Genomic DNA, 27,575 nt, shown 5'->3' with positions numbered 1-27,575 from the left:
CTGAGGAGATGCCTCGGGATGGTCTCTTGGTACCGGCGTTCGTGCCTAACTTCGCCTCAGTGGTCCAGCCCATGACGAACCTGCTAAGGAAAAACCAACGGTGGAAGTGGGAGACGGAGCAACAGAGTGCCATCGACCTCCTGAAAAGACTACTAACAGACGCACCCGTGCTGGCATGCCCAGACTTCTCTGTCAAGATGACACTCCAGACTAACGCTAGCAATTACGGACTCGGAGGAGTATTGACCCAGAAAATCGACGGCCAGGAACGAGTTATTGCCTACGTCAGCCGCAAGCTCGATGCCGCGGAACTTAATTACTCGCCCACCGAAAAAGAGTGCTTGGCCATAGTTTGGGGGAATACGGAAAATGCGATGCTACCTTGAAGGATATAGATTCGATGTAATCACCGACCACTTGGCACTGAAATGGCTGGACCAAATAGAAATCCCAACCGGGAGAATTGCTAGATGGGCCTTAGAGCTCCAGCAATACCAATACGACGTACATTACCGCCGAGGGAAGTATAATGTAGTAGCCGACGCCCTATCCCGGCAACCTCTGGAGCGCTTACAGAGACTTACGCAAGACGAGCACCAGTGCAAGTGGCTATAACGGAAGCTGAAGGAAGTCCGGGACGACCCACAGAAGTTCCCCGACTTCATCATCGAGAACGGAGAACTATATCGCCACCTCGGCCACCGTCCAGATGACCAGGATTACGTACCCTGTAGCAGCCGAACACCGAGCCCGGATTCTGCATGAATGCCATGATGCACCCACGGCCGGACATCTTGGCGTTAGAAAAACAATTATCAGGATCTCCCAGAAGTACTACTGGCCAGGGATGTTTCGCGATGTGCGACGGCACATACGTCAGTGTATCCCGTGCCAGAAATACAAGGCAGAGCAGCGGCAACAAGCTGGGAAGATGCTAACGAGGCAGGTCAACGAGCCCTTTGGCATATTATGTGCGGATTTCGTCGGACCGCTACCTCGCTCAAAAGAGGGGAATACCACACTCCTCGTCTTCTTCGACACCTTCACCAAGTGGGTCGAATAGATACCCCTACGAAAGGCAACCACGGCGACTCTGATACGGGCCTTCCGCGAACGGATCATCAGCCATTTCGGAGTCCCGAGGAAACTAGTGTCTGATAACGGGTCACAATTCACCAGCAAGGCATTCAAGGACTTCCTCAAGGAAATGGGAGTAGATCTCCAATTTACCGCCCCATATTGCCCGCGAGAGAACCCGACTGAGCGCGCGAACCGCACGGTCAAGACCATGATCGCACAATACGTGGAGAGTGGACAGAACACCTGGGACCGGTTGCTACCAGAGCTGTCACTTGCGATCAACACCAGTGTCTCGGAATCAACCAGATATAGCCCGGCCTTCCTTTTACAAGCTCGAGAACCGCGGCTGCCTGGATCCTGGTACGACAACGTAACCCCCGGAACAGCAACATCGCCCCAGAGCCCATCGGAGAGAGCGGACCGCTAGAAGGAAGTCTTTCAAATCGTGCAGAACAATCTTCAAAAAGCCAGCCGAGAGCAGGGGAGGCACTATAACTTGCGCCGTCGAACTTGGAAGCCCGAGATGGGATCATTGGTCCTCGTGCGGCAGCACCATCTGTCCAAAGCGGCAGAAGGGTTCGCAGCGAAGCTCGCCCCGAAATTCGACGGACCGTACAAAGTGGTCGCTTTCCCTTCACCTAATGTTGTCCGAATCCGCCTACCCGGTCAGCGGAAAGGACGACTTGCTAATATTGGTGACTTAAAAGCGTTTCATTCTTCTTCCCCAGGTAACTCCGACGATGTAGACAGCGAGATCCCCAAGGAAGACACCGGCGATCAACCCGGGCCGTCCCAACGAGGCCAACCGGCCGACACAATCAACGAGGGGTGATCTTAAGTGCCTCAACCTTCCTTTGTGACCCACTAACGTAGAACTCATTGTAAACTCTAAAAGTTAGGAGATTCTTTTGCTGCTGCCCATTTTACCCCTGTTGTTAAAAATCAATAGAACTAAGTTAGTTTAGTCACCTCTTTCACAGATCAACCATGGACATGGACACAATCGAGCTGTCATCCGACGATAGCGACGGAAGGTCCACGCCTCGATTCCAGAGCGATCCGCAGCCGACGACCACACGCGACCCTCGGCTACGTCCGGGAACGGCGTACGCCGGGAGGTCCACCCGGTCATGCCCGACGGGAAGGCGCCAGCCAGGTGGCCCTGGAGGAGCGACACCATCCTCGCCAGGACCCAGCGCTCGGACACGATCCCGCTGGGCAGCGTCGAGCTGCACACAAACCCACGACGAAGACGACGACCGATGTCGCCCCCCGCTCCGACCAGAGGAGTATCTCCGTTCTACACGAACGCGGCAGGACACCGGACTTATCAGGCACCCAGGCAGCGACCCCCGAGTCGCCAGGACACAATTGAGAGTACAACCCGTGCGGACGCAGTCCCGACCACCCGGAACAGTCCATCAGTTCCCACAACGAGGAGGAACAGGCGCCCTACGTGGAATACGTCGGCAGTGACGACTCCGGACGCGAGGACCAGGAACCCTACGACGAGACCGAGGACGCATACTCGAGGGATAGCCGCGAAGACGACGACGGTCCCCAGGAAGGTGTGATCCATTACGTGTACACTGGCGGGGACCGCTACGGGTATCACCAGGGGTCCTGGATCAACCTCTTCCGGACGAACTGGGAAATGGTCCAAGTGGAGGCACCGTATCGGCCACCCGATGACCCAATCGTGTCTTTCCAACGTCCCCCGTGCACCTGTGCATTATGGGGCCCGATGAGACCAACGAGACCGAGGGAACCGATACCCGAGGCGACAGACCCACAGTCGACCTCACCAGTCCCCAAGACGAGGAGATGGGATCACGGCTGCCCACCACGTCCTCTCTGCAACTCGCTCCGAAGTACTCGCACGGGCCACTGGCGATCGAGCCCCGCGAGACGGTCGCTTCCCCAGTTGCGTTCAAGCCCCCGCACCACCCTACGGGTAAAACGATGGAGTGGGAGTCGGAGTCGAGTGACGACGAGGAGAGCACCGGACAACACTTCCGGCGCAAGGAGCCTGCCCCCGCCGTGGTGCGTCACGCACCCCCAGCAGCCCGCGCAGCCATCGACACGGTCCCCCCAAGGGAACCAGATGCGGAGACTATCGCCGACAGCGCACACCCCTCGGCCACACCCACATCGAGCGCCTCGGACGTTTCAATGGCAATGTCCCCCACAACCTTCGACCTCCTGCTGGGACAGATCGCGCCAGAAATGGAGAACCTGCGCTGGGAGTCGACCACCGTTTGGGACTTGCACGGACCCAACCACCCGCAGCCCGAGGAGACAGCCTCATACGATGGCCACTCAAACTCCGACGACGTCCCAACCCCGGGACGCTACCCGCTCCCGGATGGGTGGACGTGCAACAGCACGGACGGACGAGTTCCAGCCGTCGTCTGGCAGACCATCTGCGCACGACAACCCTCCGCCCGGATGTCAAGGCAGCGATTCCGAGTCGCGACAGACGAAGGCTCGTACCAGGTGACCATGAAGCCTACCGGAGCTGGAGCCGTCTCTTTTCTTCCCCGGAAGTAAGGAGGGGATGTAACGCCCTAAATTTAGGGCGTACAAATCACGCCACTCCCTCCATATACATTATTACCCTAGTTTTAAGTTTGTTATTAGTTATAAGCTCGGACACGGAGTCCCCCCCCATTGCGTACCAAATTAAAGTTACAAAACTCATTAAAAACTAGTATTAATTTAAGCCAGGACGCGCACCCAAAACACAGCCCCCCTAACGCGTTATCGCACTCATGAACTCCCGCGATCGATAGCGCGATCGATAGCGGGGAACTAGTTCAGCGAGCACGAGACGCGGCTAAAGTGCGATCGCTGATTTTTCGCCCTCGGCCTTTCTTTCGTTCCTTTTGGTTTTGACTCTGGTCGAGTATAGACGCGCGCGGAAAATTCACCCCGAGATAATTAATTCGAAAACGCCACAGATATATCTACAACGCCATTCACGTAAGCCCAGTATCCCTAGTGTGAGGGCAGCAGCCAGGACCCATACTGAATAAAGCTTAAAACAAGAAGAGAAATCTTCGTGTGTTCTTATTGTTTCCAACCCCTTTTCCCACTTCCTAACCTTAGAATCCTCGTAACCTCCGAGTCATCCAGAGTTCCTAACCCCGCATCCCGTAGACTCCGCGCCCTAGCCAGAGTATAGATTTCCCCGCATCCCAGTAGGCTCCGCGCCCCAGCCGGAGTATAGATTCCCTCGCTTGCCCGTAGGCTCCGCGCCCAGCCGGAGTATAATATCCCTGAATCCCAGTAGGCTCCGCGCCCAGCCGGAGTATTGATCCTTCCGCATGCCAGTAGGCTCCGCGCCCCAGCCGGAGTATAGATTTCCCAGCATCCCCAGTAGGCCCCGCGCCCAGCCGGAGTACAACACCCTTAGCATCCTAACCGACTCCGCGCCCAGCCGAAACATATAAATTTCGCCCGGCAGAATCCTCCTCCGTGGCTAACCACCAACGAATATTCCCGGGTTCCGCACCAAGTGGCGAGATCGTGCGAACAGGGTATTCCCAAGTTCCCCACCAGGCACGGAGGTTGCCACGCGTTCTCCCGTCTTAACCGAGACTACAACCCCCCATACAAATTCCTACTACAGGTTCCACCCTTCTATATAAATTTCTTGCACAGGTTCCCTGGCCCCGATTGAGATTCTACCCCGGCCAGAGAACTGCATTACAATCTTTTACCTCATGAGTTGAAAACCTCGGTGTTAGTGTATTTCGTCTGTTTTCGTTTCTAAATACAATATCTCCGGGAGAAAGGGTTTCCGGTTCCTGCCTTTCTTTATTGAGGTTATTACTTTTGGGAATAAATTTTGCTTATATTCGTTAAGTTTTTTCAAATATTCATGGACATTATTATATTTTGCGGAGTGGTCAAATTCTGGTGTTCTGCCCGAGAAAAGTTTAAAAGGGGTTAGATTGGTGGCAGAGTGAATTGAGTTATTGTAAGTAATGAGGGTTTCACACAAAAGTTCGTTGTGATCTACTAACATTTTATTTGCCTTTTTCTCACCTAAAATGAACCTATATATTTCTGTAAGTGTTGAGTAAAGTCTTTCTACCGGTGAGTTACTACTAGACTGTTGGAAGGATGTGGTATGAAGGTTTATGTTATATTGGTCACAGAAGTCTTTGAAAATCATTGATGAAAATTCTGTTCCTTGATCACAAACTATTTTCTTAGGAATACCGTGAGTGCTAAAGAAGGTCTTTAATGCTCTGATTACGTGTATGCTGCTTCGTGCTTCCAGTGTATGAGCACTAGCGAAACGGGAAAATTTGTCAATTATAGTTAGAATTTGTTTGTGGTTAACACAATATATGTCAATATGTATTATTTCGAGGGGATTGTCAGGATTTTCAGGCTTGCTTTAGATTATGACCGGTGGGCTTCTTTCGTATTAAAACACTTGGCAGGTGGTGCAGCTATTATTAAATTTAGATATTTTATCCCGTAGTTGAGGAAAATAGTACGATCCTTTAAGGTGTTCGTATGTTTCCCTGATTCCCCTATGATTAGAATCTTTGTGGTACTTGCTTATTATTTCGTCTGTTTGTCGTTGTCCGAAATATCTTCTGCTATCTGTGTGCACCGCGTAATTCTATATAGATGGGTATTGGAAAAGAATTTTTTGTAGGCAGATTTTATTTTACTGAAAATAACATCTGATGTGTAAATTGCTGCTAATCTATTGGGACGTAAGATTTTTTTTAAAATTTCGATGATTTTGTCTTCTGTAAAAAATGGTTCTTTAATAACTCTTCGTAATTTGTTTCTGTGTGGTACAATATTTACTAACTGAGATGTTTTGCTTTCTTCTGAAATCATTTGTTAGTTAAATTCGTTTAATAATTTTTCTGATATTCGTAGGTCATCACTTAAGTCTTCTTCTGCGGAGTGTAAGGAGCTACCATCTGTGGCTGCGACAGAAGAAGTTGCTAGAGCGTATGTTTCTAGCTTGATACGACTTAGTGCGTCCGCGTTGGTGTTGCACTTGCCCTTCTTATAATGGATTTCATAAGAGAATTCCTCCAGCTTAAGTCACCACCTTACGAGTTTAGAATTAGGTTCTTTTAAACTCATCAGCCAAGTTAAGGGCTTATGATCGGTTACAATTGTGAATTGCCTACCGTAGAGGTAGGGCCGAAAATATTTGGCCGCCCATACTATTGCTAAGAGTTCTTTTTCAATTGTTGAATAGTTGGTTTCACTTTAAGATAGTGTTCGGCTCGCAAAACAGATTGGCTTATCGCTTCCGATATTACTTTGAGATAATACCGCACCAAGAGAAAAATTACTTGCGTCAGTGGTCAGTATGAATTTTTTCTGAAAATCTTGGTGGATTAAAATGGGGTCATTACAAAGTAATTGTTTGCAGTCTTCGAAAGATTTAATAAATTCATTTGTGTGTGAAACTTTGGCACCTTTTTTTAAAGAAGCTGTCAGTGATTTCATTATCCTCGCGAGATCTCTTATAAATTTCCTATAGTAGCTAACAAGACCTATGAATGATTTTACTTCCATCTGTGTTTTGGGAATTGGGAACATTTTAATTGCCTGAATTTTATCAGGCTTTGGTTTTATTCCCTCTGGTGTCACTAGGTGACCAAGGAATGCTATTTCTTATTGTAGAAAATAAGATTTATCCAATTGTATTTTAAGATTAGACTGTTTGATTTTTTTTAAAGACATTTTCTAATTTATCAATGTGTTCTTCTAAAGATGTTGAGAACACAATTATGTCGTCTAGTTAAACTAGACAGTTACTTCCAATAAGGTCCCTAAGCAGGTTGTACATTACCCTTTGAAAGGTTGCCGGGTCATTTTTTAGTCCGAACGGCATCCTTACATATTCCTAATGACCTCCCTCCACAATGAAGGCTGTTTTGGGGATATCTACGGGTTCCATTTCAATTTGATGGAATCCACTGGCGAGGTCGAGAATTGAGAAGTATAGGCATTTGAGAATTGAGTAAGTAGGCATTTGCCCAACTTGTCAAGAATCTCGGCAATATTTGGGATTGGATATTTATCAGAAACTGTTTTTTCGTTCAGTTTTCTGTAGTCGATCACCATTCGCCACTTTTGTTTTCCACTGGCGTCGACCTTTTTTGGAACTATCCAAACTGGGCTGCTCCAAGGGGAGTAGCTTGAGCGGATAATACCCTGTTTTAAGAGGTTATCTACTTGTTTTCGGACTTCTTCATTGTGAATATACGGGTATCTATAAGATTTCGTATATATTGGAGAGTCATCTGTGGTTTTAATACTATGTTTTACCCTATTAGTAAATGAAAAATCTTTTTCCTTCTGATAAAAAATGGAGTTATACTTTTTACAAATCGTTAGAAGGGCTTTCTCCTCAGAGGACAGATTTTGAGTGTTGATTTTATTAGAGACGTCATTTTCCGAGGTGGAATGGTTTTCATTTAATTGCAAATTATAAAGTTCGATAAAGTTATTTTCTAAACAGGGTTGAACCGAAAGAATTTTTTGTGAAATTAGTTGAATGGGATCCGTTGAAAAATTGCAAACTTCAATCATTGCTTTATAATTGATTGATTTATAGAGGGCTTCGGAAATTTGTAGGTTTTCTAAGTCCATCGAAGTAGTTATGAAATTAAAACCGAAAATTCGCAATTACCTTTAACTTTAAATTCTTTGAACCAGGCGAATTTGGCTTTAGTGTTTATTTTTTCGGTTTTGTTAAATAATCCCGAAACTGTTATAGAAGGACATTTAATAGTGTGTTCTGTATCCAAAAATGTTGGGTCTATGATTGAGGCCATTGCCCCTGTGTCTATAAGGAATTTAAGGGGTTTGCCAAAAGGTGAAGCAATAAGGATATACAGGAGGTCACAACCTGTTCTACTGTATTGGCTATTATTTTCAAAGCGGTTACTACGATATCGATTATTAAAAGGGTTGTATCTTTGTGTATGATTATTTTGGTGACCATAAGTAGTGTTAGATCGTAAGTTAGGTGTGTTCCAAATTTGTCTATCTTGGTTGTGCCACCTGTCTTCCCCGTTTTTTGTCCTAATCTCAAGTTCTCTATTGCAAGCCATGAAGGCAACGTTAAGTCCTGTTAAGAATTTGTCCAGACATAGTTGACTAAAAAAAACTCCTCTTGTATAGTGTTGCACTAGGGTTTCTTTTAAGACGACGTATCCATGCAGTTTTTATTTTAATTCCATAATTTGCTTATGAAAATCTTGTCTTTAATTCCCTAATGTGGATATTCTGTTGATTCTGATAGCGAGTTGCAGTAGTACTGTGTTAAGTTTTTTTTTAGTTCATCCCAATTTAATGGGGTGTCATCCATTTTAAGCACCTCGTCCGCTTCTCCTATAATTTTATTTCTAATGGCTTTGAGGTAAATGCTGCCCATAGGAGTCTGATCAGTCCCTCGCAAAAGAAGAAGTACATCTTCCACATCGGTTATAAAATGGACAAGTATAATTGCGCCCCCCGGGAATGTCTGCAATTGTGTAATTGGTTCCGGGATTCTCTTTTGGTTGACCAAGTTTATCTAGGGTGGTAAAGGGTTGATTGTTGGGATCCTGGCGGTATATTTAAGTTTGGGTTTGCCATTGTCAATTCTTCCTCGTTATGTTTTTTTTATATTAGCTTGCCTGTCTGTTCCTTTTCTATAAGGTAGGAATCTAAGTTTGGACATAGGATTATTTATATATATATATTTTTCTATAATTGTACTTAAACTGTTTCTCTCTTTTTTTGTATTATTTTCCTAGCCGATCAGTGTTAAAATTTGAATATATATATGTATGTATGTATGCATTACTCACATTGCCCAGAGTAGGAGGTACATCATTTTTCCTTTCTTTTTTGATTTCCTGGATGAGATCGATGTTATATATTTTAATTGATGTTTGATTTCCTTTGTGTTGATGCATTGTTTCCTTTTTTTTCACAAAAAAAAAATTTGATGTTGCACGAATTTTTGTTTGTTTTTTCAGATATATCTTTTCTCCCTTCTTGTTTTTCCTTTTTTTTTTTTGAGTCTGAATTATATTTTTTTGTGTAATAATGATACAATTTTTTGGTGATATTTATCGTTGTCGTAAAATTTTTTAAGAAAACGCACAAACACTAAAAAAAATTTCGTTGAAAACTGCACTAATTTTATTTCTTTTAGCATATATTTTTTTTGTTTTAGTTGTTTGCCACTTGCGTTTTCCGGGGTCGCTGTTTACTTATTTTTTGTAAACTTCTTGCGACCACTACCGACTGCGCCAGTTAAGGTTCGATTAAAACACGTATACTTGTCAGTTGCGACTTTCAGACTGATTTATTACTTTCAAATTGTCTTAAAAGAAACCTAAGCTCTGTCGCAGCAGAGCAACTAAAATTATCTTGAAATTTACAAGTTTTAGAATCAATCGGCCAGTTGCCATTCTTGACGACGCAGCGGCTGGCTTGCATCCGCCACGAGCATCCGCCCGATGCGTGTGTAGCGGTGTCAGCTAGTAGTTGGTGTTGACGCTGCTGGTCAATGCTCCTGTAGCGGTGTCAGCTTGTAGTTGGTGTTGACGCTGCTGGTCAATGCTCGTGTAGCGGTGTCAGCTTGTTTTTGGTGTTGGCGTTGCTGGTCGATGCTCCCGGAAGCTCAGTACGAAATGGAGCTACCCAGGGGCGGATTCATGACCATGGTTTCGGCCAGGGGTGGATTCATAACTCGCGCGAACAGCCAATTGAAGATTCATCGGATGGCAACGCCAGCAATCCAACTCCAATCGCTATAGGAAACGGATTAGGTGGCAACGCGGAAGGTGCACGGAATGACAAACAGGGAGATATAGGACATTTTGTGGGAGAATGCCGCCAAAGGAAGAGCAACAACTACAACAATAGCAACAGCAACAACAATAGCAGAGACAACAAATATGTAAGAAAAGTAGTAATTTTTTTCGATCACCATCTCAATTCACCTATTATTGCAGAATGTCTCATAGACTCAGGGAGCGCGATATCATTCATTAAGCAGTCCAGAATTCCAGCTGCATTATCATTAAATAACGTTAACCAAGTTTATCATGGGCTGAACCAGAGCCAACTTAACATTTTTGGAAAAACTTCATGTTTCATTCTAAAAGAAAAATTAAAGATTAAATTTGATATGATTGTTGTAGCAAATGAATTTATGAGGCACGGCGCAGTCCTGGGAAGGGACTTTATGAATCTTGTTCTGGTTTGAACATGAATCTCGACACCCTTGAAACTTATGGAAATATTAATGACATGGCCATGGGAAAAGGATCAACAATTAGCAACTACCGCAGAATCCAACTGCGATTCCAACGAGAATATTAGCGAGACAGGGAAAAATCTGTAGAAAATGAAACGGCTGGCGAAAAATTTGGAAAAATGAAAACTGTTTGGAAAGGCAATCGTTAATGAAAAACTGTTAGGAAAGGCAACTGTTAATGAAAAACTGTCAAGAAACGAAACTGTTAATGAGAAATTTTTAGAAAACGAAATTGTTAATGAAAAATTGTTAGGAAATACATAGTTTTTAGAAAATGAATTTATTAATGAAAAATGGTCAAGAAATGCAAATATTAATGAAATATTTTTTGGAAATGAATCGATTAATGAAAAATTGACTGGAAATTAGTATTTTAATGAACGATCATTGAAAAATTAAACTTTTACGGAAAAACTATTAGAAGAGGCAACTATTGAGAGAAGTTTGCTAGAAACCGGAAACAAGTAGTACCGGAAAAAGTTTACGAGAGACTATTAACGATGTTCAACTGGAAAATGAGAATATTAATGAGCAACAAAGAGATAAGCAAATAATTAGAAATGAGTCAACATACAGGCAAATGAAAATATGCGAATCGCATTTAAAAGACAGTCAATTTTACAGGTGAGAAAACAAAAAATTTTGATGACAGTTTTGAAAGAGATATGTTAAATATCAAAGTGACTGATGATCAGTTTGTAACTATAACTATGGGTGCGATGAAAGCTATGAAACGAAATGTAAATTTGTTAAAATGTTTGAAGAATATTATGTCAACCAGATTCTCCTTTGGCAAGATGCGAAATGAAAATTAGTTTAGACAAATCTAAACCTTTCAGTTGTTCACCAGGGCGACTTTCTTTTACTGAAAAGGATCAGCTTCAAAACTTATTAGACGAATATTTAGACAAAGGGATAATAAGAAACAGTGATTCAAAATAAGCTTCTCCCATTGCACTGGTAAAACAGGAGACTTGCGTTATGTATAGACTATCGAAAATTGAACAAAGTTTTAATAAAGGACAATTATCCGTTGCCTTTAATAGATTACCTTCTAGACAAATTAATGAATAAAAATGTATTTTCAAAGCTCGATTTGAAAAAGGATTATTTTCACGAATTCGTTAGCGATGAGTCAGTAAAACATACTTCGTTTGTCACTCCATTAGGAAAATTTGAATTTAAAAAAAAAATGCATCATCAGTATTCCAACGCTTTGTAAATAAAATTTTTGCGGTTTTGATACCGGTAATCATATACATGGATGATATTATGATAGCCAGCAAAGACGTGGAAGAACATTTAAACACTTTAAAAGAAGTTTTAATAAGAATTGTTAACAATAAGTTAGAGCTTCGTATGCACAAATGCGAGTTTATGCAATCCAACATAAAGTATCTTGGATTTTTTATTATTATTATTTTTATTCAGAGCAGACGACAGAGGGATTGATGCTATTAAAAACTTCTCAATTCCCGAAAAAGTACATAACGTACAAAGCTTTTTAGGACTATGTTCCTATTTTAGAAGGTTTATAAAAGATTTCTCCACATTAGCTAAGCCACTTTATGACACTTTAAGGAAAGACAAGAACTTTTCTTTCCAAGAAAGAGAACTAGACTGTTCTTGAACCTAAAAAAAAAAACTAATTGAATCACCTGTTTTAGCCATATATAATCATAAAGAGTTACATTGCGATGCAAGCGCTATGGGTTTCGGTGCAAAGGAAAGGAGATGGAAAACTCCATCCCGTATTCTACTTTTCAAAGCGACGTACAGAGACTGAGGCAAAATAGCTATCATCTATGCCCTGCGTAGATTTCGAATCTTTCTTCATGGTAAACATTTTAAGATAATAACCGACTGCAATTATTTACCTTTGACATTAAACAGAGTCGAACAGAGTCCTAGAATCGCCCGATGGGCACCTGAACTGCAGGATTATGATTATGAACTGATTCATAGATCCGGAACAAAAATGCAACACGTAGATGCTCTGAGCAGATGTTGTATTTCAATAGTAGAAACCACTAGTTTTGAGGACAATCTTTTAATCTGTCAATCAAAAGATATCTATATCAATTAAGGAAGAATTAGAAAAATATCAACTCAAACATTTCGAAATGAGAAACGGTGTTATTTACAGAAAAACAAATGGCGATCGAATATTTTTTTTGTCCCTGAGGACATGGAACGTCACGTCTTGCATAAATATTATAATGAACTTGGTCACGTTGGTAGAGACAAGATGATAGATGCAATTTCAATGAGTTATTGTTTAAAAAAATATTAAGGAAAAATGCAAGAATCACATTGAGAATTGTTTAAAATGCGTAGAATTCTCTCCAAATACTGAAAAATCAGAAGGCTGCTTTCACAGTATCCCCAAAAGAGACAGACCGTTTGATTTGTTGCACATCGATCGAGACAACAAGCACAAAAGAAGTAATAAAAGCTTTGTCCGATATTTTAGGGCGTATAGCAAACCAAAATGTATAGTTTCAGATAGAGGCAGTTGTTTTACATTTAATGAATTTAGTGAATTTTTAACAGAAACAAACACCAAACATTTGAAAATAGCGACAGGTTCTCCACAAGCAAATGGAAAAGTGGAACGCATAAACAGGAGCATAGGGCCCATGATTACCAAATTAACGGAGCCTGAAAATAATGTACATTGGAATAGGGATATTCGATATACATCGATGCATCGAAAAAATCGATGTTTTCTCTACGATGTATCGCATCGGTCCGATTTTTTGAAAGACACTCGATTCACTCGATGTATCGATGTATTCTTCAAAAACATCGATTGAATTACGCCAGGCCTCCCAATCTGCAATGGAATGAGGTGATACATTCGGTAGTTCCGATATCATAGCCCGGCGCGCGGTGGTGCGCTTCGATTGCTACCAACACATGTGAAAATTTTGTGTAACTACATGGTAGTGCCGCAATACGCCACGGCGCATCAGCTCATAATATTGGAACTATCGAATGTATCACCGCATTCAATTGCAGATTGGAAGGCCTGAATCATGTTAACCGACTTTTTAATGACATTGTGGCTGCGTTTTTCGCGTACGTAAAACATTTTTGGTCGTGAATATTCAATAACAGAACTCAAAAGGATTATATATTAAATATATCACTACTACTTGAGTACATATTTGATTGCAAAAGTAAATAACATAGAAGAGTAAGGTTGTTTCCGGATTTTATTAAATTTCGTTTTCAGGCTAACTAAATACAACGGTAAAGTTCATGGCGCCTAAAAAGAGTGTGGTGTGGAAGTTTTATGACAAAATAAAAAAATTCTAAAACATTGATTGAAAAACCATATTTTATGAACGTTATGTGGAATACTCGATTTTGAGAAAACATCGATGTTTCGCAAGCGATGTATCGAATGATATCGATGCATAACCTCGATGTATTGCATCGAAAAAAACATCGATGTATTTTCAAAATGGACACCCCTACATTGGAATAATGTAATCGAGCAAGTTGAGCATGCACTTAATAACACTGTACACAGAAGTATAAGACAAATTCCTAGCAAAATACTGTTTGGTGTAGAGCAGAGAGGTCAGATTATTGATGAACTTAGGGATAAGTTAGAAGAAATTAACAACACAGCTCAAGTAGAGAATTTGGACGAGAAACTGGCAATGGAGAAACAAAAACAAGCACAGGAATACTATGAAACATATTATGATAAGACAAAGAAACGCCGAAGGATTACACGAAAAGAGATTACGTAATGGTACAAAATTTTGACAATACTGCGGGAGTTGCTAGGAAGTTGATCCCAAAAAACAAAGGCCCATGTGCAATTGCTAAACTGCTTCGCAATGACAGGTTCCTACTAAAGGATGTATGGAGTGCTCAAAACATAATACCCTGGATTGGAAAACGAAAAAATAAATGAAGAAAATACATGTAACTATACACTGTCTTAGTATAAGATAGATATAAGAGTAATTTGTTAAAATTGTTTCCAAAAGAAAGCAAGATCAATGGATCCGTATTACAGGATGGCCGAATTGTAGTAGGCTCATACACACACTAACACACATATATTATTATACCAATACTTACACAATACAAATAATTATACAACACCAATCTGGCTGCGGCAGCATCCAGCGCCAGGAGATCGACGGCGGCGGATCGCCAACATATTCCAGCTCAAACCATACTATGCAGAAGCCACTCCAGACAGGATCGACGACAGCATCGCCGGGCTGAGTAACCCGACACAGTGATCAGCATGCAGCCGCATAATAGTTTTAAGAACCATTGTATAAGCCTTGTACAACCATTGTAATAGATTAAGACTACCGAGTCCGTTGTTAGCTTCACCGTCAGGTAGGGAGCTCGAAGAGGTAGATAGCAGCCCGGGCCGGCTGCGGACGCCAAATCCGCGTAGCCGTAGAAGGCGACGGATTCCGGATCATCTTCACTATCAAAAGCGACGGGCGCCCCTATATCGCGCCACGGGATGAAAGGGGGGGTGTAACGTAATCGCCTAGAATGTGTACATTACAATAATTAGTAGTTTGTAAGTATTACAAGTATTAAGTTGTATTAAGTTGAGACAGAACCTTAAGTTCCAAACCCGAGTGGCAACGCTATCCGATATTTAGCATGGTTATCGAAAATACTAGAAAATAAGGTATATACCAAAAATCCCGAAGGTGAGAAAATGGAATCTTGGGGAAGGTGGTCACCCAGCGAGAGAGTTTCCGGTCTCTTGTATCGGAATGATAAGACAAGACAGACGCGTCGAGGCGTGGTACCGCGATCCTGGATTGATCAGTGCTCCAAGGCTAATGTATATAATATTCCTCTCCGTCGAAAGAAGACGATGTAGCGTAGGTTATTAAATGAATAAAATCTATGAAAATAAAGAAAAAAACCATTGCAGTCCAGTTAGTATTAAACAGACGAAAAATGACAAAGGCTTACAAATATATTTTACATTCTTCGAATAAAGCACCTAAATGAAACAATGTCAGGGCGAACATTAAATGTATAATTGTGATAAATATTTAAAGGAAAAATGGAAAATTATAAAAACTCTTCGCCTCTGTTTTGGTTTCTTCTTCGCGGAAGAAATGAAAAATGGATGCATTCAGACGATTCTCAAAAGGAAGAGAACATTAACACGATCAAGCCAGCTTCTCGACAAATATTGTTTAAGGTATTGGCAGTTGAGAACAATAAGGTCATTCAGACTTACGCGTTCTTAGATGAAGGTTCGTCTGCTTCATTAATAAATGAGAAATTAGCAGATCGACTTTGAACTGGATAGAAAACCATGCTAAAGAATTTTTGTCCATGGAATGCAATCTTCGCATAAGGTCATCTGGAGCTGATAAGAAATGGCTGCTTATGTGATTAAATTCCCGGACAGGTACAATATGGCTTTTGCGATAAAGTTTTTTTTTTTTTTTAATTTGCTTTATTTATTGAATCTTCTCTTAGCTTTGAGACGAACAATAAGTTTTCGAATCTTAAAAGTTAAACATTAACTAACAGTGGACTGTAATTTTGGTTGCGCGTCCCTCAAGTTGGTCGCTGGGTAGGTAAGTCATTGCGACGAAGACGGGATTGGTTGCACAACCTTGTTAGACCTCTTGCAAGGTGGTTGGGGTGCAAAGATAGCTTGGTGAGGTACTTATCCTTTTGTTCTGCGATAACTGCTTTGACTGGTGGGATGTTCAAGTCACGATGTATGTTTTCGTTGCGAACGTACCACGGTGCCCCGGTGATCGTTCTCAGGATTTTTGATTGAGCCCTCTGGATTATGTCGATGTTGCTATTGCTAGCATACCTCCATAACTGGGAGCCGTACGTCCATATAGGCTTTAGTACTGAGTTGTACAGCAGGACTTTGTAGTCTAAGCTAAGGGAAGATCGAGCGTTGATGAGCCAGTGTAGGCTACTGGCTTTCAACTTTAAGTGTGTTCTTTTGGCTTCAATGTGCCGGCGCCATGTGAGTCTTCTGTCGAGATGTACTCCTAGAAACGTTACTTCGTTTGATTGCGGAAGCAAGGTGTTATTTAATGTGAGGGGTGGGCAGTTTTGCCTATTCAGGGTGAAAGTAACGTGATTGCATTTTTGTTCATTTACTTTAATCGCCAATCAGATAGCCATTTATCAACGTCGGCCAAGTGAAGAGCTAGTTGCGCAGTTGCTTGTATTGGACATTTTGAACGGCTATAGCTGTATCATCAGCAAAAGTAGATGTTGTCAGTCGACTGCTTGTCGGGATGTCTGCTGTGTAGAGGACATATAATGTTGGCCCGAGCACGCTACCTTGGGGGACTCCAGCCAAAATAGAAAAATCGTCAGATATGGCAGTGTTACATCTCACAGCAAATTTTCTGTCGTGTAGATAAGACTCTAAAAGTTTGTGAGTGTTGCTGGGAAGCATTGTCTTGATCATGTACATTAGGCCTTCTAGCCAAACTCTATCAAACGCTTGAGAGACGTCCAGAAATATGGCGGTGCAGTACTCACGTTTTTCGAACGCGTTTCGAATTTCTGATGTTATTCGGTTGACCTGCTCAATCGTTCCGTGTTTTTCTCGAAATCCGAATTGGTGTGATGGAATTCCATTCTGGATTCGTAGATATGTGTTTATCCGAGTCAATATGCATTTTTCAAAGAGTTTAGATAAGCATGATAGTAGGCTTATAGGTCTGTACGATGTGGGGATTGTGGGGTCTTTTCCTGGCTTCGAAATCATTATAATAATTGACTTTTTCCATCTTTTTGGAAAGTGGCCATGTTTAGCGATGGCATTGAAGAGATGTGTAATGGTGCGAACGGTACAATATGGAAGCTCCGTGATCATTTTAGGGGTAATGAGGTCGCAGCCTGGAGATTTTTTCGGGTTCATGTGGTTTTTGATGATGCTAACGATTTCCAATGGGCGAAACTCGATTGACTCATGGTGAAGCTGGGTGTCATATGCAAAAGTCGGCAGAGTGAATGCATTGGTGACAGGATTTGGTTGCTGCGCGCCCAGCCGCCTGTGGGGTTTCTAATAGGCATCACGGTTTCTTTCGGTGAGCTAAGAGATGGGTGGGCTCTCCATAGTGAGTGTTTTGAGCAAGTTGATGACAGTTGCTCTATATAACGGCGCTGGGCATATGATTCTTCTTGTTTTAGAGCTTTAGTTAGTTGCCGTGAGGCGTATTTCAAGTTCTGCCTAGCAGATGGCGATCTATAGAATTGCGACTCCCGACGTAAGCGCCGCTTTTCTAGGACAAGCTGTTCGATTTGTAGATTTGTCTTCTTTTGCTTGCATTGAATATTTGAGGGGTGGGGTGTGGAAACTCGAGTCGCAGTGACGAGGACGGACTCCAGTGTAGTTACAAAGCTGTCTATGTCAGCTTCGTCGTTGAGGCGAGGACATAGCTCAATATGTGAGCTAATATATTTTCTAAACTTGAGCCAGTTGGTTTTTTGTGAGGTCAGGTTAAACTGGTGTTCTAATGTTCCTGGTTGTTGGAGAAGATGAAATAAGACCGGCGAGTGATCAGATGAAAGATCCGAAAGGCATTCGGCGCTGATTAGATTTTTGGGAATATTTTTGGTTATCGCGAAGTCAATAAGATCGGGTAGTTTCTTTGGGTCTGTCGGCCAGTATGTTGGTCTACCAGAAGAGACATAGTCAAGCTTGTGGTTGGATTTTATGATTGCATTGTAAAGCTGCTTCCCTTTTGGAGTCACGAGGCGAGATCCCCAGTGTGTGTGTTTGGCATTGTAGTCTCCTGCTGCTATAAAATGGTCACCTAATGTGTTGAAGAACTGCAAAAACTCATATTCGGTTATATTGAAACGAGGGGGGCAGTATACGTCGGCTAGAGTTAGTTGGTTGCCGGTAATCAGTTGTATGCTTATAGATGTGGCCTGTAGATAGTTTTTAGCAGTTTTGTTATGATAGTGGTGCTTAATACGACTTCTGATTAGAATGCCAGTCCCACCATGTGCTTTACCGTCCGGATGATTTGTTCCATAGAATGAGTAGCCTCTTATTTGAAAATTGTATCTGTTTGTAAGGTGTGTTTCTGAAAGAAGCATTACATCGATGTGATTGTCGAGTAGAAATTGAGTTAACTCAAGTTTGTGCTGTGAGACGCCGTTAGCGTTCCACGTAGAAATAAAACTCCATTAGGCTTTGTTGCAGGCTAACTATCATTGCTTCAAAGTTGCTTTGTGTCTGCTCCGTTGGTTGACGTTGTTGAGTCATGTTGTGTTCTAGACATGCTGCTTGTGGAAATGAAGTTTTAGATACAGGAGGAGCCAGTCCTAATTTTAGAGCGCTTGCAAATGTCACATTTTTGTTGAGGGTTACGGGTCCTAGTGAGGAGCTGGGTGCAGTCGAAAAGAAGACTTCAGGGTTTGATTTTGATGCTGTGAGCTGTGCGTTGTGGGAGCGGGCAGTGGTTCCTCGTTGATGGATGCGACTTTTTAGCTCCTTGTATATTGGGCAACCTCTGTAGTTGGCTGTATGATTGCCGCCACAGTTGCCGCACTTTTTTACATTGGAGTCGTTTTTGCTCGCTGGGCAGAGTGCTGAGTCATGAAGGTCTCCAGAAACTACACACACTGGGCGTAGTGTGCAGTATGACTTTGTATGGCCATATTCTTGGCAGTTCGTACATTGTACCGGCCCAGTGCGCTTATATGGTTGCTCTACTGTGATTCTACGGTGGAGAAGGAACTGAAGTTTGGATATGGGGTGCACTTCGTTTCTATTAAGGGGCTTAGTTTCCTTCTCAGCTTCGGTAGCTTCGTCAACCTCTTCGTCAGTAGCGTCTTCCAAAATTTTAAAACTGTTTGTATTAATGCGCGTTTCAGTCTCAGCTGAATTATAATTGGCACGGGTTATTTTTCGCTTAGAATTTAGGGGGCTCAGCTTTCTTTTGATTTGGATGTAGCGATCCATACCAGTCTGCACTGCCGACCTTTTATTTTCGTTGCTTATTGTGTATTTTTCGGGCAGCGCAGCGAACGACGTTTTTGTGTTGGCTACGGGTTTGTTTATCGATGGCGAAGTTGCTGATGATGATAATAAACGGTTGGTCGATACCGTTGCTGCTGTTGTTGTTGTTATTACCGTTGCAGTGGTTAAAGACACTGCTGTGCTGCTCGGCACTTTTTGGCTTTAGAGACATCGATGGTAGCGCGGGAGAACAAGAGCGCGCTCTCTCGCTCGTTACGTTCAAGAGGTCAGTCGAACTGGGGGTGATTGACCGCGTATAGTCTGCGTATATTAATTAATTAATTAATTAATATGTGTGTTTACGATTACATCGCAAGAAGCGTCTTTTCGCGTTGTAGTAGGTTGGTTAGAAACCAATCTACCTATTTGTGCCCGAGGGTCTTTGCGGAATTTGATTATTTTCGATTTGCACTTTTCCAATTATCACTTTTTGAAAGCTTGCACAAACTAAGCACGGTCCGACAACACGTCCGATCGCGGCGACAGTCTGTGTGGAGTTATGGATTTCATACATAAAGGATACGCGGTAAAAATGTCTGATCGTGAAGCCGTTTTTGTTGGACCACGAACATGGTACTTACCTCACTTCGATGTCGTAAACATAAAAAATCCCAAAAAGATGAGATTGGTATTTGACGCGGCGGCTACAATCAACGGTATTTTTCTAAATTCCATGCTTTTAAAAGAACCTGATGAAAACCCACTATTGAATACGATTATTTTTAAATTCAGGCAAACCAAGTCGCAGTATGTGCTGACATTAAGGAAATGTTCTTGCAAGTGCAAGTTCGTAGAGAAGATCAAGATTCGGAGATATGGTAATCGAAATGCTCAGGTCGACACATACAAGATGACTGTCCTTCTATTTGGAGCAGCATGCTCGCCCTGTTGTGCTCAATACATAAAGAAAACATAAACGCACAAAGCAAAGCATTATTTGGAAGGCTTTGTAGCCAGTTTCAATTCTGAAGAAAAAGCCTTTCAGATCAGTTAGGAAATTAAACGGGTCCATTATTTGGGAAAGTTTGAGCCTCTGAGCTTTGTCTCAAGGAATACTAATTTGGTGGAACCAACAGTTCGAATTAACAGCGAATTAACGGATAAGATTTTAGGAATGCGTTGGGATAGTCAGTCTGATAAGTTTGTATTCGATCTCAAGCTTAGCCGTGTCGACAAGGAAATTGTGAGTGTCTAAGTCTAGTTATGTCCATTTATGATCCCTTTGGAATGTTAGCAGACCTAATGTTACACGGCAAAATTTTGATCCAAGATGTTTAGAGATCTGGGATACACTGGAATGACATGCTACCGGAAAATTTATTTTGCTAATTTAAGCTTTGGGTACTTCAGTTAGAGCAAGCAAAACAATTTCAACTAAACATATGTTATCTAATATCTCCCTGTCCCGCTCTCGCGCTCCTGATGTGTGTGTCTGTGTGTGTGTGCTTGACCGTTAAGTTCGATACCGTATATCGTCCTGCCTACGGCTTTTTAACCCTCCCTGTCCCGCTCTCGCGCTTCTGCCTCGACTGCCTCCCACATTCGGGCCTCCTACGCCGCCTCGTCCGCGCGCCACGTCCACGTGACCGTCTGCTGATGACACCGCCGCCCCAGTGCCGAAGCGCGGCGGCTAGGTGCCGACAGCTTCTTGCGGCGGCTGTGGCTGCTCCTGCGGCGGCTGTGGCTGTTCCTGCGGCGGCTGTGGCTGCTCCTGCGGCGGCTCCTCCGGCAACTGCAACTGCTCTTGCGGCGGCTGTGGCTGCTCCTGCGGCGGCGCCCAAAGTGCGGCCTCCTCTGCCTCGGAGTTCCTCAGCTTCTGCTGCCACCCGGCGACTGCTTCCCTCCTCGACACCCGCCGGGCCTCCCATTGTCGGCCGATGATCGCCCGTCCTTGAGGACACCCTTCGGAAGATAGCGTCTCGCCCCTCCACGTCGCCTGTCCGAGGACACTTCGGGGCTGACGGTCTCCGTCCCATCAATGGCTCAGTAAAGGCGATGAAAAGGACCCTGGCAGAGACGATTGACCGCATAGCAGAAGACCCGGTCGTGACAGACTTAGTGGCAGGTCTGGAGATCAAATGTCGAAGGACTTATAGCAAGCCTGGATCAGAGCATGGCAAGCGACGGCAGGCAACGAGAAGGCAGCCGAGAGAGGAGAGAGAGCGTAAAGCCACATTCGCAGGACTACGCCAAGGTTGCCAAGCAGGTCCGAAAGTGAAACTTCCGTTATGACGGCAACGATAAGCCACTGGAGTTCCTGGAGCAGGTGGAATGTTCAGCCGTGACATATGGTCTAGATATAAACCAGATCTCAAGAGCTGTGCCGGAGCAGCTGCAAGGCCGAGCCCTTAAGTTGTTTATAGCCAACAACCAGCAGTGGGACAACTGGGGAGATTTTATTTATAGATTCCAAGGCTTCCTCCCTTCAGGGTACATGGAGAAGCTAGCGGACCAGGTTAGGCAGCGGAGGCAGACATACGGGAAAAGGTTAAAGTCCTACATGGCGGACATGCATACGCTGATGCGGCCCCTGGGTATGTCTGCCAAGCAAATCCTGAATAGGATCAAGGAGAACAGCACGAGGGCCCTCCGAATATTTATCCGGGCCTATGAGTGTCGGCACCTGGCAGATGAGTTCGAGGAGCTGGATGGGCAACGGAAGAAGTTCGAACTGGAGAACAATTCCCAAAAGCAAAGAATGCAAAACCACCCAGTGCCAAGGCCATGGGTAGAGCAAGGTGCGGTGTGTCGATGCCAGGAGGACACGGACGCGCCACGGAGGCATAAGCCGCAGGAACTCGGACCACCAGCCGATCGCAGTAGATTCATTCAGAATCCATCCAACATTTGCCGCAGATGCGAGGGCGCAGACCATTGGACGAAGGAGTGCCAGAATCGGCGACTCACGTTCTGCTGGCGATGCGTGAAAATAGGTGGAGTGCTGTTCGGGAGTGCTGTTCGGGAAACGCACAACATTCCTAGTCTCCGAGGGGCGGCCAGGGATCGTAAGGTGGCCTCTCAAAAATAATGGGCGACCTGAAGGCGGAAGAAATGCAGCAGTGCTCATAGGTGACGCCAATGTTAAGGCCACGGTGGACACCGGCGCCACAGCGAGCTTCATCAGCAATGAGCTGGCGAACAGGCTGCAGGCGGCAGGACGGAATGAACCCATAAAGAGGCAAGTACGGATGGCGGACGGTAGATGCTGAGACGTAAAATCGCAGGACGAGATCAACGCCAAAGTAGGCGAGCTAGTAGACGATACCGTACAGCTCACCAAAAGTGATGCCGAGGAAGAGACCGGGAAATGGAGGCTGTGTGTGCATTTCAGGCAGATTAACGCAAAGTCCGTGAAGGATGCATATCCAATGCCGATGATCAACTACATCCTGGACCAACTTCGAGAAGCTAAGTATATTAGCAACCTGGACTTAAAGGACGGGTACTAGCAGATACCGTTGGAGGCAGCCAGCGGGCAGACGCCAGCGATTATGGGCTGGGTGCCATTCTCACTCAAAATTCGGTCGGAAAAGAATTTCTCGGCCACTGAAAAAGAATATTTAGTAATAGTGTGGGCCATAAGGAAAATTAAAGCCATACCTGGAGGGATACCATTTCAATGTGATAACAGATCACATGTCCCTGAAGTGGTTGAATAGCATCGAGAGCCCAACCGGAAGAATCGCACGATGGACACTGGAGCTCCAGCAATACGACTTCGAAATCGCATACAGGAAAGGCCAGCTGAATATTGTGGCGGACGCTCTGTCGCGGCAGCCCTTACCTGAAACCTGCCGAATGATGAAAACGAAGCCACCTGGTCAACCGGCGGAACAAGCCGAATGTAACTGGATAAGGGACATCAGGGGCAAGATAGCACAGAGCTCCCAAAAATATCCGGACTACTTCGTGGAGCCCGACCGACTGTACCGGAACATTCCTCGCAAAGCGGACAACGAGGATGTGATCGCATGGAAGCTATGCGCACCAACCGGATCAAGGCAACGAGTCATGGCAGAGAACCACGATATGCCGACTGCCGGACACATGGGCAGCCGGAAGACGATCGCGAGGGTGGCAGCGAGGTAGCATTGGCCGGGCATGCACCGCGACATAAGCAATACGTGCCTCAGAGCTGCCTCAGGTACAATCCCAGTCCCGGCGGGTGGCGAGGAGGACGAAGCAGTCGCCGGGTGGAACAGCAGAAGCTGAGGAACTCCGAGGCAGAGGAGGACCGACACTTTGAGTCGCCGCACTGCAGGGTAGCAGCCACAGCCGCCGCTTTTTAAAAAAAAAACCAACACACAAAAAAAAAAGAACCCGAGGGAATCTCAAAAAAAGAGCAGTTGCAGTTGCCGGAGGAGCCGCCGCAGGAGCAGCCACAGCCGCCGCAGGAGCAGCCGCAGAAGCGCGAGAGCGGGACAGGGAGGGTTAAAAAGCCGTAGGCACACAGAGGGCACCGTTAAATTTAAATATTACACGGGCACAGAGCGGAGAGCGAATTCCGTTACCGGTACACGTCGCCGCCGAGGATGCGCGGAAGAACCGAGGTTTCGTCAGCGATGGCGCTGCACGGAGCAGGTCTTTCCAAAAAAGATCGTCACGATGACGATCAGCGCAGCAGCAGCAGCAACAAGCAAATGGAGCACGAAGTGACTGCCGAAGTGGAGGCGGCACTCCGATTCCGTTCTCCAGCTACTGGCGTCCCCCCTGGTGTTGCGATCCCCGTCACCGGTCAGCGAGGCTGACGCAGGGTCAAAGGGCGAGATCTCGGACGTGGATTTGCCGTCCGAGGAGGAAGACGCAGGCCCGAACGCGGCGGACCTGGAAGAAGTCATCGCCATCTCATCGGACGAGAGCGGACCGGCGGACGCGATCGAGGAGGAGGATGGGACGGAGACCGTCAGCGCCGAGGTGTCATCGGACGAGGACGACGTGGCGCGGCGAGAGGCGAGGGATTGCTTGATCATCCGCCGGTTGAGCAGGGCAACGGCAGGGCTCGGGCGGATCTGCCTAGGGCAGATACCATCGTCGGGAAAGCCCAAGGAGTGGGCCGGCATCATGGAAGCGCGGGCGTTCACGGTCCGACAAGGGAAGACCCGGCGGGTGGCGAGGAGGGCAGCAGTCGCCGCGTGGCAGCAGAGGCTGAGGGACGCCGAGGCAGAGGAGACCGCACTGTGGGTGTCGCCGCAGGAGCAGCTGCAGTCGCCGGAGGAGCCGCCGCAGGAGAGAGCCAGCCCGCAGGAGCAGTCGCACCGCCGCATTCCCACCGCTACCGCCACTTGGTGTCGCCCAGAGCAGCTGCAGTCGCCGGAGGAGCCGCCGCAGGAGCAGCTGCAGGCCGCCGCAGGAGCAGCCACAGCCGCCGCAGAAGCAGCCGCAGTCGCCGCAGGAGCAGTCGCAGCCGCCACAGTCGCCACCGCTACCGCCACCACGTGCGCCGACGACACCACCCCCGCCACCACGTGGCAGAGAACCACGATATGCCGACTGCCGGACACATGGGCAGCCGGAAGACGATCGCGAGGGTGGCAGCGAGGTAGCATTGGCCGGGCGTGCACCGCGACATAAGCAATACGTGCCTCAGAGCTGCCTCAGGTACAATCCCAGTCAGCTGCAGGTAGCCGGATAAATGCTCACACAGATCCCAGAGGATCCCTGGGCCACAGTATGCGCCGATTTCTTTGGGTCGCTTCCTCGGTCGAAACACGGGAACTCGATGCTACTAGTGCTCGCAGATTGGTTCAATTCACGAGCAGGACGTTCAAGCGGTTCTTGACAGAGTTGGGAGTGCGGCACCAGTTCACAGCCCCGTACACGCCACAAGAAAATCCTACGGAGAGGGCCAATAGAACGGTAAAAACAATGATCAGAGAACATGGGATGAAAAATGGCCAGAATTGCAGCTGACCGTGAACACTAGTGTGGCGGAGTCCACAGGGTATTCATCGACATTCTTCACGCAGGGTAGAGAGCACAGGTTGCCGACCGCGTTTTTTGATGAAGAAACCACCGGCACAGGAAAGGAAACCCAGACCCCGACGGAAAATGCGAAGGTAATAAACGAAATCTTCGAGCTGGTCAGACAGAACATGGAGAAGGCGGCGCAGGATCAGGCGCGCCACTACAATCTCCGGAGGGGCCCTTGAAAACCACAGATCGGAGACACGATATGGGCCAAGGAGCACCATCTATCCAAAGCAGCAGAAGGATTCGCGGCGAAACTGGCCCCCAGATACGAAGGGCCATTTTAAATAATTAATTTCGACTCTCCGGTTATTTGCAACCTGCGGCACGAAAACACGGGCAAACAAAGAAAAACACACATAAGCCAGTTAAAACCGCAAAGCAAGGAGGGGCAGTCTCAAATCCGGCGTATCGGAGGAGCACTGTACCCTTACCGAAGAAAGGGGGAGGACGATACACGGTATCGAACTAAACGGTCAAGCACACACACACAGACACAAAGATCAAGAGCGCAAGAGCGGGACAGGGAGGGTTAAAAAGCCGTAGGCACCGTTTCCGGCTAAAATGCACACTTGCACGGTTTGCGTAGGAGGCGTGTACACAGAGGGCACCGTTAAATTTAAGTATTACACGGGCACAGAGCGGAGAGCGAGTCCCGTTACCGGTACACGTCGCCGCCGAGGATGCGCGGAAGAACCGAGGTTTCGTCAGCGATGGCGCTGCACGGAGCAGGTCTTTCCAAAAAAGATCGTCACGATGACGATCAGCGCAGCAGCAGCAGCAACAAGCAAATGGAGCACGAAGTGAGTGCCGAAGTGGAGGCGGCACTCCGATTCCGTTCTGCAGCTACTGGCGTCCCCCCTGGTGTTGCGATCCCCGTCACCGGTCAGCGAGGCTGACGCAGGGTCAAAGGGCGAGATCTCGGACGTGGATTTGCCGTCCGAGGAGGAAGACGCTGGCCCGAACGCGGCGGACCTGGAAGAAGTCATCGCCATTTCATCGGACGAGAGCGGACCGGTGGACGCGATCGAGGAGGAGGATGGGACGGAGACCGTCAGCGCGGAGGTGTCATCGGACGAGGACGACGTGGCGCGGCGAGAGGCGAGGGATTGCTTGATCATCCGCCGGTTGAGCAGGGCAACGGCAGGGCTCGGGCGGATCTGCCTAGGGCAGATACCATCGTCGGGAAAGCCCAAGGAGTGGGCCGGCATCATGGAAGCGCGGGCGTTCACGGTCCGACAATGGAAAACCCGGCGGGTGGCGAGGAGGGCAGCAGTCGCCGCGTGGCAGCAGAGGCTGAGGGACGCCGAGGCAGAGGAGACCGCACTGTGGGTGCCGCCGCAGGAGCAGCTGCAGTCGCCGGAGTAGCCGCCGCAGCCGCCGCAGGAGCAGCCACAGCCGCCGCAGAAGCAGCCGCAGTCGCCGCAGGAGCAGTCGCAGCCGCCACCGCTACCGCCACCACGTGCGCCGACGACACCACCCCCGCCACCACGTGCGCCGACGACACCACCCCCGCCACCACCACCGTCGCCTTCGCAGAGGCAGCAGGAGTGGCACTTGCTACAGGCGCAGGGCGCGCAGGCGCTGCGGACCATCGTGGTGGAGGGGCGGCGGTCTCATCAGCAGACGGTCACGTGGACGTGGCCCGCGCCCGACGAGGCAGCGGAGGAAGCTCGGATGTGGGAGGCAGTCGAGGCCATCGACTGGTAGCTCCCACCGCTGATGCACCCGCGCGATCTGCAACGCACATCCGCGAGAGAAGCAGCGAAACGCGTCGCGGAGGCGGTCGGTCGCGAGGAGCAGAAGGCGACGACCGAGGAGGATCGCGAGCCCCAGGAGCCCACGGAGGTTCTGGAGAAGGGGCCGTCAGAGTGGCCAGCACCGCCGGAGACGCGGCGCCATCCTCCAAATTCGCACGGCAGACCTCGTGTCCGGAGCCGCGAGCCCCACCGGAGTGGCCGACGCTGCGGAGGCAGCAGTCGGAATACGCGTGATGTGCTACCGCATCAAGGTAGCAGTGGACCGGGTGCGGGTTCTTAGGGCCTAATAAAGTGGGTCCCACACGTAAGACCAGCTTTTTAATTTGAGGGGTCACAACATAACACAAAAAAAGTGGCCAGCAGAAAAACAAGGCTGCCGCAGGCGTATGGCGAGGGGGGTCACTCCCCCGAAACATGCGGTCCAGGGTCAGCACCCCGA

At 46.6% G+C, this 27,575-nt stretch overlaps 1 protein-coding gene across 1 annotated transcript; it reads left to right on the top strand.

The window, feature by feature from the left end:
- The first annotated feature begins 23,971 nt into the window (after positions 1-23,971).
- Positions 23,972-27,370, top strand: LOC121467316 (prophage side tail fiber protein homolog StfR-like). The gene is made up of 5 exons (XM_041708701.1): positions 23,972-24,073; positions 24,105-24,715; positions 26,017-26,179; positions 26,223-26,441; positions 26,513-27,370. Exons 1-5 carry the CDS (start codon positions 23,972-23,974, stop codon positions 27,368-27,370), a joined length of 1,953 nt encoding a protein of 650 aa, XP_041564635.1.
- Positions 27,371-27,575: the final 205 nt, after the last annotated feature.

This window comes from Drosophila elegans, unplaced genomic scaffold (genome assembly GCF_018152505.1).
Source record: "Drosophila elegans isolate 14027-0461.03 unplaced genomic scaffold, ASM1815250v1 contig_37, whole genome shotgun sequence".
Taxonomy (NCBI): Eukaryota; Metazoa; Arthropoda; class Insecta; order Diptera; family Drosophilidae; genus Drosophila; species Drosophila elegans.
The sequence above is the reverse complement of the archived record's forward strand: the minus strand, read 5'-3'. Positions and strand labels throughout refer to the sequence as shown.